This window comes from Gracilinanus agilis, chromosome 2 (assembly GCF_016433145.1).
Source record: "Gracilinanus agilis isolate LMUSP501 chromosome 2, AgileGrace, whole genome shotgun sequence".
NCBI lineage: Eukaryota > Metazoa > Chordata > Mammalia > Didelphimorphia > Didelphidae > Gracilinanus > Gracilinanus agilis.
In genome coordinates, this window is record NC_058131.1 from 215,998,373 (window position 1) to 216,011,108 (window position 12,736).

A 12,736-nucleotide genomic window follows, 5' to 3' on the forward strand; every position below is an offset into this window, starting at 1 on the left:
AAGATACAGTGTGTGTGTGTGTGTGTGTGTGTGTGTGTGTGTGTGTGTGTGTGTGTGAGAGATAGAGAGAGAGAGAGAGAGAGAGAGAGAGAGAGAGAGAGAGAGAGAGAGAAAGATGGAGAGGTGAGGGCAGTCACAGAAATAGGGAGGGGGGGCCTAAAGAGACAGAAAGAGATTTCCAGGGATTTACAGAAACATAAACAGAGAAAACCACAGAGACTGAAAGATTTCCATGGAGTGGCACACATACATATGAACACATAGACAAAGGAGATAGAAAGAGGCTCATAGAAGGGGCGGGGGAGGGAAGGAAATTCAGAGACAGAGAGAGAAACAGGCAGAGAGATGGAGGAACAAATTGACAAGCAGAAAAGGACAAGCATAGCAAGTGAAATAATCTCATGTCCCCTAAGGAATATGTCTAGTCTGTTCTTAAGCTTCCAAGTGTAGAAGGAGGAGGAGGAGAGGGAAGCAAAAAGAAGGTAAGGTAGAGAAGGCCAGAGAATGTTAGGGAGATGGGGTAGGGGAGAAGATGAGGAAAAGGGGAAGGAGGACTGGGGGAAAGAAAAAAACATTGGAAAATAAAAAGAAAAGAAACTTCTTTACCTGCCCTTCCCAAAACATTAGACAGGAGGGTACACTAGAAAGTTAAAAAAAAGTCACCCAATGAATCATTTAAACTAAGGACAAAATAAGGATTTTTAATAAAAGAGCCACAGTAGCCCCTGCAAAGACAGCTGCCCCAACTGGCAGAATGGCTTGGGTAAGCCTAATATAATGGGCTCCCCAGGGCCACAGCTTGGCTCCATCTGCTTGGTGATCCAGGCTGTCCACCGGAGCCTACGCTGAGTCAGTGCTGGATGCCACCCAGGACTGCAGCAATGCAAGTATTTCAACCATTTCAAAGCTAGAGATGAAAGCTTTTCATTCATTCCTTCTCCTCTTCAGAATGCCACCTGTTAGCTGCATTTCCATCTCAGTCCCACATCTGACCAGTGACTATTCAAAGCTGGGACTGCAAATTGTTTGGTGCAGAGAGGGCCAATTTGTTCCCTGCTGGGCACTGGGCATGGGCAGACAGTCCAGCTGTCATTCATCAAGGCAGCTGTGACCACCCTTACAGAGAAAATAGGTCCATAATGTGTTTTAATTACCTTAAAGCTGAATAGTTTTCATTTGGCTTTCATAGGTTCATAAGATCATAGAGTCAGAGCTGGAAGAAACTTCAAAAGCTATCGAGTCCATTTGTAAGATGAAGAAGCTAAGGTCAGTGGAGATAGTGACTTGGCTAAGGTCACATAAGCAATAACTATCACAGGACGGATTTAAGCCTACGTCCTCTAATTTCATATTCAGTGTTCCTTCCACTGAAGTACACTATCTCCTTTCATTCTTTGGAGTTTCCTTTCAAAGATAGAAACCAACATACCATGTAAGAATTATCTGAATCAATTAAGGAAGGCTTTCACTAAATTTATAATCATCTAGAATCTAGATGCTTAGATTAAAAAAAAAAACAACTTTGACTTTCAATGTCTATTCAGATAAATGATTCTGTATTATACTCCCCATCTCCCTTCTGCAGTCCAACTTGTTTTATTTGTGTCTGTTTTCCTAAATTCTCAGTGTTTCATTCTCAGTCTTCAAATAAAGGTGGAACAAGTATAAAAATTATCTCTGCTGAGTAAATTTGCCAATCACAAAAGATAAACGCATCTCCTCTCAACACAGTCAATCCTAAGGGGTTCATCTAAACAAAACTTCCAGATGTTTCAAAATCCACACATCAGATGCTTTTTTTTGGTTTAGTTTTGTCCTTTTTTATGTACTGTAAGGAACTTTACTCATTCAAGCACTTTCATTTTAAAGATCTAGAAATTAAGAATCAATTGGGGTAGCTGGGTGGCTCAGTAGATTGAGAGCCAGGCCCAGAGATAGGAGGTCTAGGGTTCAAATCTGACCTCAAGCCACTTCCTAGCTGTGTGACCCTGGACAAGTCACTTATGGCCCATTGCCCAGCCCTTACCCTTCTTCTGCCTTAAAACCAATACAGGATACTGATTCTAAGACAGAAGGTAAGAGTTTAAAAAAAAAGAAATTAAGACAAAAAAAGTGACAGAACTTGCTCTAAGTCATAAGAGCTAGTAAGTAGCAAAAGCTAGGTCAGATCCCAGGTTTAAAGCAAATACAAAGTCCATAAAAAAAAAAGGCAGTCATGTAAAGTCATATTTAATACACATAATGGAGGTAGAGGAATGCTAATATTTCCAAAGAGGCCTGGACCCAAGGATGAATGCCTTATGAAAGGGGAAAAAAAACAAAAAACAACAACAAAAAAAGCCACATGTATTTTTAATTTCCATTCTCATCTTTACTTCCTGAATTCTCTATCTTCATTCTAGTCCTGACTAAAATCCTACCTTTCAGAAGAAACCTTTCCTCTGATCCCTCTTAATTCTAGGCTCTTCTCTCTGTCAATTGATACATACATACATACATACATACATACATATATATATATATATATTTGCATTTTTGTATGTAATCATTTTCACGGTGACGCTTGTATTTGACTATGAGCTTCTTGAGAGCAAGAGCTATCGTTTGCCTCTTTGATATTTCTAATATCTAATACAGTGCCTGACACATAGTAGGTACTTAATCAATTCTTGTTATCTGACACAAAAATTAGAATCCCCCCACCCCGATATATGATCACATCAGTTACTAAGGAGAGAAAGGGAACTTTCTAAAAATATGAGAAAGAAAGATGTGTTCTACTGAGGGCCCAGACAAAAGGAAATAAGCAGGGAGAGGTTAGAGACCACAACAACTTAGGACATTGAGGTTGGGAGTGACAGTAATATTGAAGCAGTGACATTAAGGCTGTCTGTTCTGAGGACCACAGAAACCCTCAAACCTATTCTATAACTATGGCTCTTGGAAGAGCTTCTTTTCTAAATAACCTTTGGGAGAGGAGAAGGGGTAGGGAATGAGATTTTATTCCTTTCAAACCATGTGCTGATAATATGAATGCTTGCCCCAGCCAAATTGAATATCCTGTTTGATCAAACAATGCTATTCCTTGTCCAATATATCAAAGCAATCAAAGAAAGAGGAAAAAATCCTATATGTGCAAAATTATTTTAAAAGCTTTCTTTGAGGCGGCAAAAAATGAAAAACAAGAGGTGCTAATGGATTGGCGAATAACTGGACATTTGTGGCATGTAAATGTAAAAGTATAATATTATCCCAAAAAATGATAAAAAGGGAAGATCACAGAGAAACCCAGGAAGCCCTATCTGAATTGATGCAGAGAGAAGTGAGCCAAAGCAGCAGAATAATCTATAATATAATGGTTACATTGTAAAAATGATCAACTTCAAAAGTCTTAAGAAACCTAACACAACACAATATAATGAACACTATAATTCCATAAAACCAGTGATGAATAATGCTACCTACTTCTGACAGAGAGATGATGGACTAAATATGTAGAATGAGAAATACAGTTTATGGATATGGTCAAGTTGGGAATTTGTTTTACTTGACTAAATATATTTATTTCAAGTGTTTTCCCCCCTTTTCCTTTTTTAGCCAGAGAGATTGTAATTTGAAAAAATAAATGGTTATAAATGGGAATATAAATGTATTTATATTATTTCTCCATCTCCTTCACTATTTTCCAGTTAAATGATTTACCCTTTAAATATTGTTGGATTTTATATTTTTAGCATGTCAGGTTGAAATCAGATATTCCCAAGTTTGGAGTCTCTTTCTTTTTTTTAAACTGGGTGGGTACAAGTGAGTTAGAGAAATAAGATATAAAGAAGTCCTTAGGATTGAACTCAAATTTGAGAGAGTTCATAGGGGGTGAGATCTCCATGGCTATATAGACATACTTTTCAGATCAAGAACTCATCCACTAAAGATTGTTATCAACTCAGAGCTAAAGATATTCCTTCTTCCAAAGATATGTATGTATCTGCCTGTCTCTTCCTTTTGCCCAGGCACTTAGCTGAAGAGGGACCAGAATAGCTAGCCTACATTCTCATTGGGGATTACGCATCAGTAAAAAACTATAACTCTTGCTTATGAGGAAGCAGGACCTTTTTATTTCATTTAGCACACTAGATGAGGTTTGACTCTTTGTACAATTGTGAATTAGAAGTCGAGTTATTCTTATTTAGGCATTACAACCCGATATAAGGATGATGTAGCAAAGCTAAAGCTAACATATCTATACTATCCATTAAATTAATCAAAATACTAATTACTGTAGCAAAAAAAAATATGAATGATACAAGTTGTACCAGGATGGCTGAGACTACTTCATTTTTGTCTTTAAACCCTCTTGTTAAAACAATGCCAGGAAGATAGTATAGTGTCTTTTCTCTACACGTACCTGACTCTGCAAGCCTGATTAAATTCCAGGTGCAACCATGTCAAAGAATACAAATTTCTGTCAATTAAAGCCCTTTATAATATAACTGAAGTTTAACTTCCTAAACTTTGCATATTTCCCCCATTTTACCCAGTTTAAACTCCAACTGACCTATTTGCCCTTCACGCACAATATTTCATCCCCTTTCTCGGCACCTTCACACAAGCCATCCCTAATACCTGAAATGTACTCTTCCTCACCTTGCCTCTAAGAATCTTTCATTTCCTTTAAAGCTCAGTTCAAATTGACCCTGTTACACGAGGTCTTTATTTCTCAATTAAATATCCTCAGTCTAATCAAATTTATTTTCTATCTGTCTGTTGGTGCATATATTGTCTCACTGTAAACATTTAATAAATTCATACTGAATGAATAAGTACCTCATTGATCTAAGTCAAAAATACTGCAGAAATGACTCCATAGACCAGTGGTTCCCAAAATTTTTTGGCCTACCGCCCCCTTTCCAGAAAAAATATTACTTAGCCCCCTGGAAATTAATTTTTTTTTAAATTTTAATAGCAATTATTAGGAAAGATAAATGCACCCGTGGCCATCACCACTCCCTGGATCGCTGTAGCAGCCACCAGGGGGCGGTGGCGCCCACTTTGGGAATCACTGCCATAGACCATATCATGGTCATTTTAGCCATCAAATCAACTCATCTCAGCTGTGATCCTCCCACTTAATCCTCATGTAACTGGCAAAGTGTTGGTCCAAGCAGCCATACATATGGATCCGATCTGAATTCTAAAGCAGTCTAGGTTGCTTCACAACTCAACAAAGGTTGACTGAGCACTTACCACATGCCTGATCCTATGCCGGCCCCTCTGGGGATGACAAAAGAAAGATGCTTTTTGAAGGCTCTTTCCTTCAAAATTCACACACGAGAAACAATGAGATAACGGGCTGGGGTGAGATTGTTCAACTCAGTGACATTCTCTAAGATCAGTGGGAGCTCCCATGTGGGAGAGAACATTGGGCTGTTTCTTTTTTCCCTCTATAGCAAGTTAGAAATGCCATTTTCAATGTCCATCTTCCAATGTATAGGAAAATGTTCAAAGTTGGGGGGAGGGGAGTTTAGCAAAACATAACCTCACTGGTTTTGATAAAAAGGGCTTGTGATGAAAGCAGAACGTCTCATCAGTATTCTCAGAAGTGACTTGTCTGCCAAATATTATAAAACAGAATAAAATACTGTTTTAAAAGTCCTCACTGATTTAGAGTTGTTGCTCTCAATCATTCAGGCCTAAGAACTCAAATTCTCCCAAGATGTGATTAAATATTTATTATCTCAAAGTTAGTAAAATTGTGAAATTATTAATTGCCCAAAGTCTTAAATATTCTGGCTATATGGGGAGGAAAAGAACATTTGGGGAATTAGCTATCTTTTCATGGTTATTATGCAGGGTCCTATTTCCCAATTTCCCCTGTTACCTATGACAAGAGTGAAATGATGGATTAATTAAATAAAGCTTATGAATCAGCCCTTTCCCTCCACCCTAAAACTTCTGAAAATGGTCTGGAAAACAAAGTGCTACAAAAGCTTGGCAGCACAGACCCTGAGAGAACAAACTTGTTTAGTTAGAGTACAGAGATATATTTACTTGTTCTGGGCCTCATGTAAATATATATCGTCATTTTTTGCAAGTATCTTTATTTTACCTACAAGAAAGACTGCTATGCAAGGAAGGTTTCTCTGTCTTCTTCCCTCCCTTCCTCCACCCCTCCCTCCCCTGCTCTCTCTCTCTCTCTCTCTCTCTCCACACACACATATTCATGAAAAATCTTCATAAAATACTTCAAATGTAGCAAATAACTGTAAATAATTATTTGACAAGTAGAAAATAAAATAAAAAAGTTTAGATTTTCATAGGAACATAGATATATAGCTGGAAGAGACTTCAGAAGCCACCTAATCTGATGTCTTCATTTTAAAGATGAAGAAACCAATGCCCAGGATGGCTAAATTCACTCCAAGGTCCCACAGGCATTAAATCTGTGTTGGGATTTGAGATCTTCTGATGCTTTGAGCTAGTGCTATTTGCATAATGTCACAGATATATAGTCTTCCAATGGAGGTGACCTGTCTCAAATGATACACCAACCCAACTGAGAAAATCACTTCTTATTCCCATCTATTCCATCTTCTGCCATTGGGGTTTTCTCAAATTTTGATCCATGGGGCCTTCACTTTAAAAAAAACATATGGTTAAAGTCAGAACCAGTGGATGATTCAGTGGAAAAACATTGAGCTTAGAATCAGAAAGACTAAGTTTCAAATCTTGCCTCAGACATGTACTAAGTGAATGAAACTGTACAACTTACAACTTAATCTCCTTGTGCCTCAGTTTCTTCATTTACAAAATTAGGATCTTAGACTTAGTGGTTTCCAAGAGGCCCTATCCAGCTCTAAATCTGTGAATGCATGATCCTACAACTCAGTTCTCTCATGTGAAGTGTGGGAATGTGATATTGGAAATTTGGGAGTGTTTTAACTAATTTTGAGGTCCCTGATTTAAACTTCCTGTGGACATTTAGGGCTCTTTCAAACTACATTTCCCATGATCCAACTGGCTTCCTGTCTTATGTAGTGATGTATGACAATTACATAATAACATAAACAGAAGGATAAATAGTGAGTGCCTTGGTTGGTACTTCCTCTTTTCTGCCTTGAGAGCAGGAGCCAGAATAGGAGGAGGAGGCAATAGGGCACAACTTTTCAAACTGACTCTTAAAAGGCAAGTGGCTTCATTTTTCTAATGGATACAAATAAAACCTTTAAAACCATAATATTTTTAAATCTATCCTTTTATATCCATTTTATTTCTTACAGGAAGTACATATTTTCTAGATATGCTAGCAAGATTCTGTCTGGAAAGTCTATCTCATGTCATTTTTTGAGGCATGAAAAAGTAGAAACAGCTCTTCCCCTTCTCCCAAGGAACATGGAACCAGAAAAAGAGGTAAAGTAGTATATAGACAGAAACCACTCCCTAAATTTGTCCTACCCTGCATGCATCCCATTTTACGGTGACGTACTTGTCCTGACAGAGGGGGACAGAAGCAAAAAGGTGTGGTGCATAACGAGAGGTCTCTCTCTGGGTTGGCATGGCTATGGAAGATAGTCTTGAGCAGGAGCTCTGGTGCCTGCTGTGTGCTAGAGGGCTTTTTGCTTGTCAGGCTTCCTGATTCTGCTTAGGTATTTTGCTAGGTGAAATTTTCTGTTCCTTTACTACATTTCTCTTTTTTTCTATATCTCCATTTTTATTAAAAACTTAATTGTTAAAAGCTACTCAGACTCCTGACTTGAGAGAAAATTTTATAATGGTGACCACAATCTTTTTAATTAATATTACATTTAATAATTTTACTTTCATTTATTACAGTAGAAATGTGAAGAAGTCAGGGCATATTTTCAATTACTCCAAGTATAAGAGAGAAATGAGTGTGCTTCATTTGGGTCCCAGTTTCCTGACTGTTTCATATACCAAAGGACTAGATTTCCAGAGTCTTTTTAGTAGAGATAGTGCTACTGGTGGAAGAAACAAAGTGTCAGGAAGTAAACTGAGAAATAAGGGTGGGAGGCCAGTCAATTAAGACACATTGGCTAAGATACTACTATATACTGAGTGATTCAGTAGTATATGTATGTCCCTTCCCTAAAGGAGTTCACTAATTAATTTTCTCTTCCCCAGCCCCCCACCCCCCGCCCAGACTTTTGAATTCATTGGTGTGGAAGAACTCCTAGTGTCAAAATTAGCTTCCTCCCTCCAGCTTTGATACAAATCAGGCAATTTATCCCATAATACACAAGTTTTAAAGAGTCACTTGAGAGCATTTTGAGATTATGTGACTTGTCTAAGGTCACACAGAGAGCAGGTATCATTTTCAGGTCTTGAAATCATTCATCCTGACTCTTGTGCTGTTACTCTATTTACTACTGTACTCCGCCCCTCATTCTCTGCTTAATGATGCATCAATATAAAGATTTTTTAAAAAAGATTAAATCATGAAATGACATTAATAGTACCTGATATTAATACATAAAAACTCAATTAAATCTTATATGATACTTCTATAAATGATTTTATATATGGATTATTATAATTTTTAAGCCATTGCTTAGATCAGACTTCAATGCTCTGAAGAACTCTCTGATCGCAAGGAGCATTTCTCATTCTTTTTTTTTTCCCCCCACAGAATGACCAGTATAGGAACTGGCACTGAATAGAATCTATGTAATTTTAACTGAATGAATGGATTGACTGTGCATGAGAGCATTATGGGGTATTATGACCAGGAAGGAGTTTCCTTTTTGATGGGACAGCTTCTTTCTAGAAGCACATATTCATTACAAACAACCCAGGTTCATTACTCAAGACCAAAAGTCATGGAACTAACAATTTTGCTTTTCTTTCACAGGTTTTCCAAAATATATGGTTCCTTCTAATTATCCTCTGATATCCTCTTAACACACTATCTTGAAAACGGTTCTGTTATTTTTTCCCTCCCAGAAACAGTTCTATTGCCACATCAGTAGCAATAGAAATGAATTTCATCAACTCATAAGTTAATTTTGTCACTTTTACAACTTACCTTGCCAACATCCCTGGGAAAAGGCTGTCTCTGATTTTCAGGAATTAAGATAGGCGATACCACAATGGATCTTTTCTGCCTGGGGACTGCAGAAGTCTTAGCATATGTAAAGATTTCCTGAAAAAGAGAGAAGGAAATCAGATTTATTTACTAAAATCTTTCCAAGAAAAGAGCTATCATACCTTGGACATCCTTCTTATTACATGAAAACTCACAGCTGTTTGGATATTGTTAATATATTCCATCAAAAATCATTAACAGAAAGTACCTCATTAGATCATACTAAATCTGACATTGTGACTCATAGTGATAGCCATTAAGCTATTTTATCTGTTCCTCCAAATCATTCTATTCACCCTGTCAGTCTTGATTTATGCGTCATCCAACGCTGGCACATTTTTATACTTAACCTGTCAAGTGGGTGGATTTCTGAGTATTAAAAATCTATAGTCAAACCTCTGCATATAAAAGTGGATCCTCCATGCCAGGTTAGCCACCTGTTAGTCACAAACTAGGTCCCCAAAGACCAAAGCTCAGTCATATGAAAACCCATTTAAAGGTCTAACAATATCAAAAATCAATAGTACCATCACCTGCCCCTCAATAAGCAATGTTTCAGCATAGTGATATGGATTGAAGTTATTTGTAGATTCTTGCCAGATACCTTCCCTATCTTTCATGTCTTGATATTCTCAGTATAGTCTCTAGAGCCCCATGACCAAAAAGTATCTGCTAAACACGAGGGTAATGATGTTGGAACTCCTCCCTAGTTTCTAAGTATACTCAAGATGAACCAAAGGCATTTCTCTTCTTTCAGATTCAATTCATAAAATTTTTTAATGCTATGACATTTTCCCATTTCTTTAACTTAAAAAAATGAATATTGAGGTTTCAATGTAACTTCAGGTAACAAACAAAAGCATCACATGTGAGTTGTGTATGTGTGTGTGTGTGCATGTTGTTCTTTTTTATATTAGGATTGTCAGGTACTAATATCTAATGACAAAAATAAATAACATAAATAGGACCACAAATTTTATATTTTATGGACAATGTAAAAAGCAGTGGTACTGGTAGGCAGAATTTGTATCTGAACTCTGCAGTTTACCACCAGTGTGATCTTGGGCTAGTCATTCAATCTCCTCATGCCTCAGCTTCCTCATCTACAAAACAAGAGCAAGAAATTAGAAGTGTTATGAGGTTTCTTCCAGTTCTAGGTCTATGATCATATAAAAATGTGTTAATGAGAAATGAAAAATCTTATTCTATATTCTTAATAAGGGAGATAGGATCAATCAACCGATCAATAAATATTTATTAAACTCCTACTATTTGCCAGGCATTATAATCTGGTGCAATGGCTTGGTCTAAGGATCAAAAGAGATGAGTTTTAATTATACTGGTAACTATCTCTACATAAGATGATTGGGGGTTGAAGAGGGTGGAAGAGAGCAATTATATTAAATCTGTGTACAACTTTGAAGTTTTTAAAGCATTTTTTCTCACTTGATCTCAATAATTTTAGGATGTTGGTAGGGTAATTATTATTACTCAATTTTTATAGATGAGGAAAATGAAGTTTCAATCAATGCAATGTTACATTGTATTCTCCAGAATTTTTGAAGTTCAGATGAGCTTCACTTAAGTAAATTATATGTTTCAAAGAATCCAACTTGTCTTTTGAAGGAAATGAGTTAAGGAAAAAGTTTTTTTTTTCTATAAATTGAGAAACTGAATTCAATCTTCTGCCCCTGAGCATTTGCACTACTGCTCACATCTAGAATGCCTAACTCTTGTATCACCTCTATAAGAGGGCTGCCTAGATGTAGAATTACACAATCAGGTTCAAAACTGGACAGGTCTATACAGAATTACCCATATAATATCTCAGAAAACCAATCATCCATTCTAAACTTGAAGACCTCCAGTAATCAGGGAACCTACTCTGTCCAGTTGTGAATAACTTGTATTATTAGAAGGTTTTTTTACATGAAACTGAAATCCAAGTCTCTACAGCTTACAGCAGACATCTTCAACTATCTGAAGACAGTGATTATGTTCCTATTAGTCTTCTCTTCTTCAGACCCAACAAGTCCCATTCCTTCTACTAATATTTGTATGGCATAGTTTCCAGTCCTTTGACTATCCTAGTTCTTTGGACACATTTCTTGCTTGCTGATGTAGTTCCTGAAAGATGCTGCCTAGAATGGAAAATAATACTTTAGATATAGTGTGATTAGGACAGAGTATTAATGGGACTATTACATCCTTTGTTCTACACACTCTACCCCTCTTAATACAGCCTAAGGTTAAATTAACATTCCTTTGGCTGTACCTTTTCTATATAGCTATTTAGTTCAGTCATTCAGCTTAAATCCTGAGACCTTTCTAGCCCAACATTTTGAAATCTTGTACTTGAATTTCATTTCACTGGATTTTATCCATTATCCTAGTTTGAAGAGAGCTTGGATTCTGACTGATTCTGAATTATGAATTATAGCCCATTCAAAATGTTAGCTCTTTCTCCCCACTATGTGTCATTTGCATTTTTATAAGTGTGTTAGCCTTGTCTTCATCCAGGATGATGATTACAAAGGTTGAAAAGCACAGGACCAAAGGCGGATCCCTAGGGCACTTCACAAGAGACCTCCTTCCAAATGGAAATTAATCCATTAATTACTACTCTGAAGGGGAAGTCATTTAACTAGTTCCTAATCCAGTAAATATCCTGGCAATTTGCAGTTTAGGATATACTTCATTATCTGATTTTATCTTTATGACTACCCTGTGGGTTAGGTAGCATAAATATTATTCTCTCCATTATATTAAATATAATGACAAAAACTGAGGTAAAGATAAGTGAGTTGTCCAAAATCAAAGTGTAGTGATGTTATACTTTGAGTTAAAGATTAAGAGAAGAAAGAGACCTAATAGGCTGTCTTGTTTAATTCATACTGAATTCGAATCATTCCTATAAAATCCCAACAACATATACGATAAGCATTCTTTGGAACTATACTTGAGGACCATTGATGGTAGAGAATTTACTATTTCTAGACAATCCATATCATTTGGAGGTAACACTAATTGTTGGGAAGTGTTATTTTGTTTCAAGCTAAAAGGTTAAAAAGAACAACTTTTACTCATTTCTCCTCTTGTGAATATACTATCCACCTTGAAAGACTGTTGTGAACAAAGTGCCTTGTAAATCTTTGAGTGCTACATAAAAGTGACTATTATTATTTCCTATAGTTCTAAAAATATCTTTAGGGTCTTCATTCCACGGTTTCTTCAGTCATCACTAGATTGATGCTACTTTTACAAGCTGACCATTCTCAGCCCCTATTCCACTGTCCTTGCTTCATCTTTGAATGTATTTGCTCTTAACTTTGAAAAGCATCATCTTATAAGTGGATTTTTAACTCATATTTCTAAATGATGGAGGTAGCTTATAGATATGACTTGTTACTCTTGAAACTGATTTTTTAATCACCAAATAACTGAATTTAAGAATTAGATTTTACAAGCCATCTAGTTCAACCCCTATTTGAAGCCTTCTGCATCACACTCAAGTGGTCATCCAGATTTTGTTTGAAGACGTCCAGTGATGGAGACCCCACTGCTTCCATAGCTCATTTCACCATTGCATATTTTTAGCAAGTTTTTCTTTATATCATACATACCACTGCCCTTTTT

At 36.7% G+C, this 12,736-nt stretch overlaps 1 protein-coding gene across 1 annotated transcript in view; it reads right to left on the reverse strand.

The window, feature by feature from the left end:
• CDH13 (cadherin 13) overlaps positions 1-12,736 on the reverse strand; it is a 1,311,104-nt gene that overhangs the window by 771,529 nt on the left and 526,839 nt on the right. Inside the window, exon 5 of the mRNA XM_044659579.1 lies at positions 9,041-9,157. Coding sequence (XP_044515514.1) covers positions 9,041-9,157 — 117 coding nt within the window. The remainder of the gene's footprint in view (positions 1-9,040; positions 9,158-12,736) is intronic.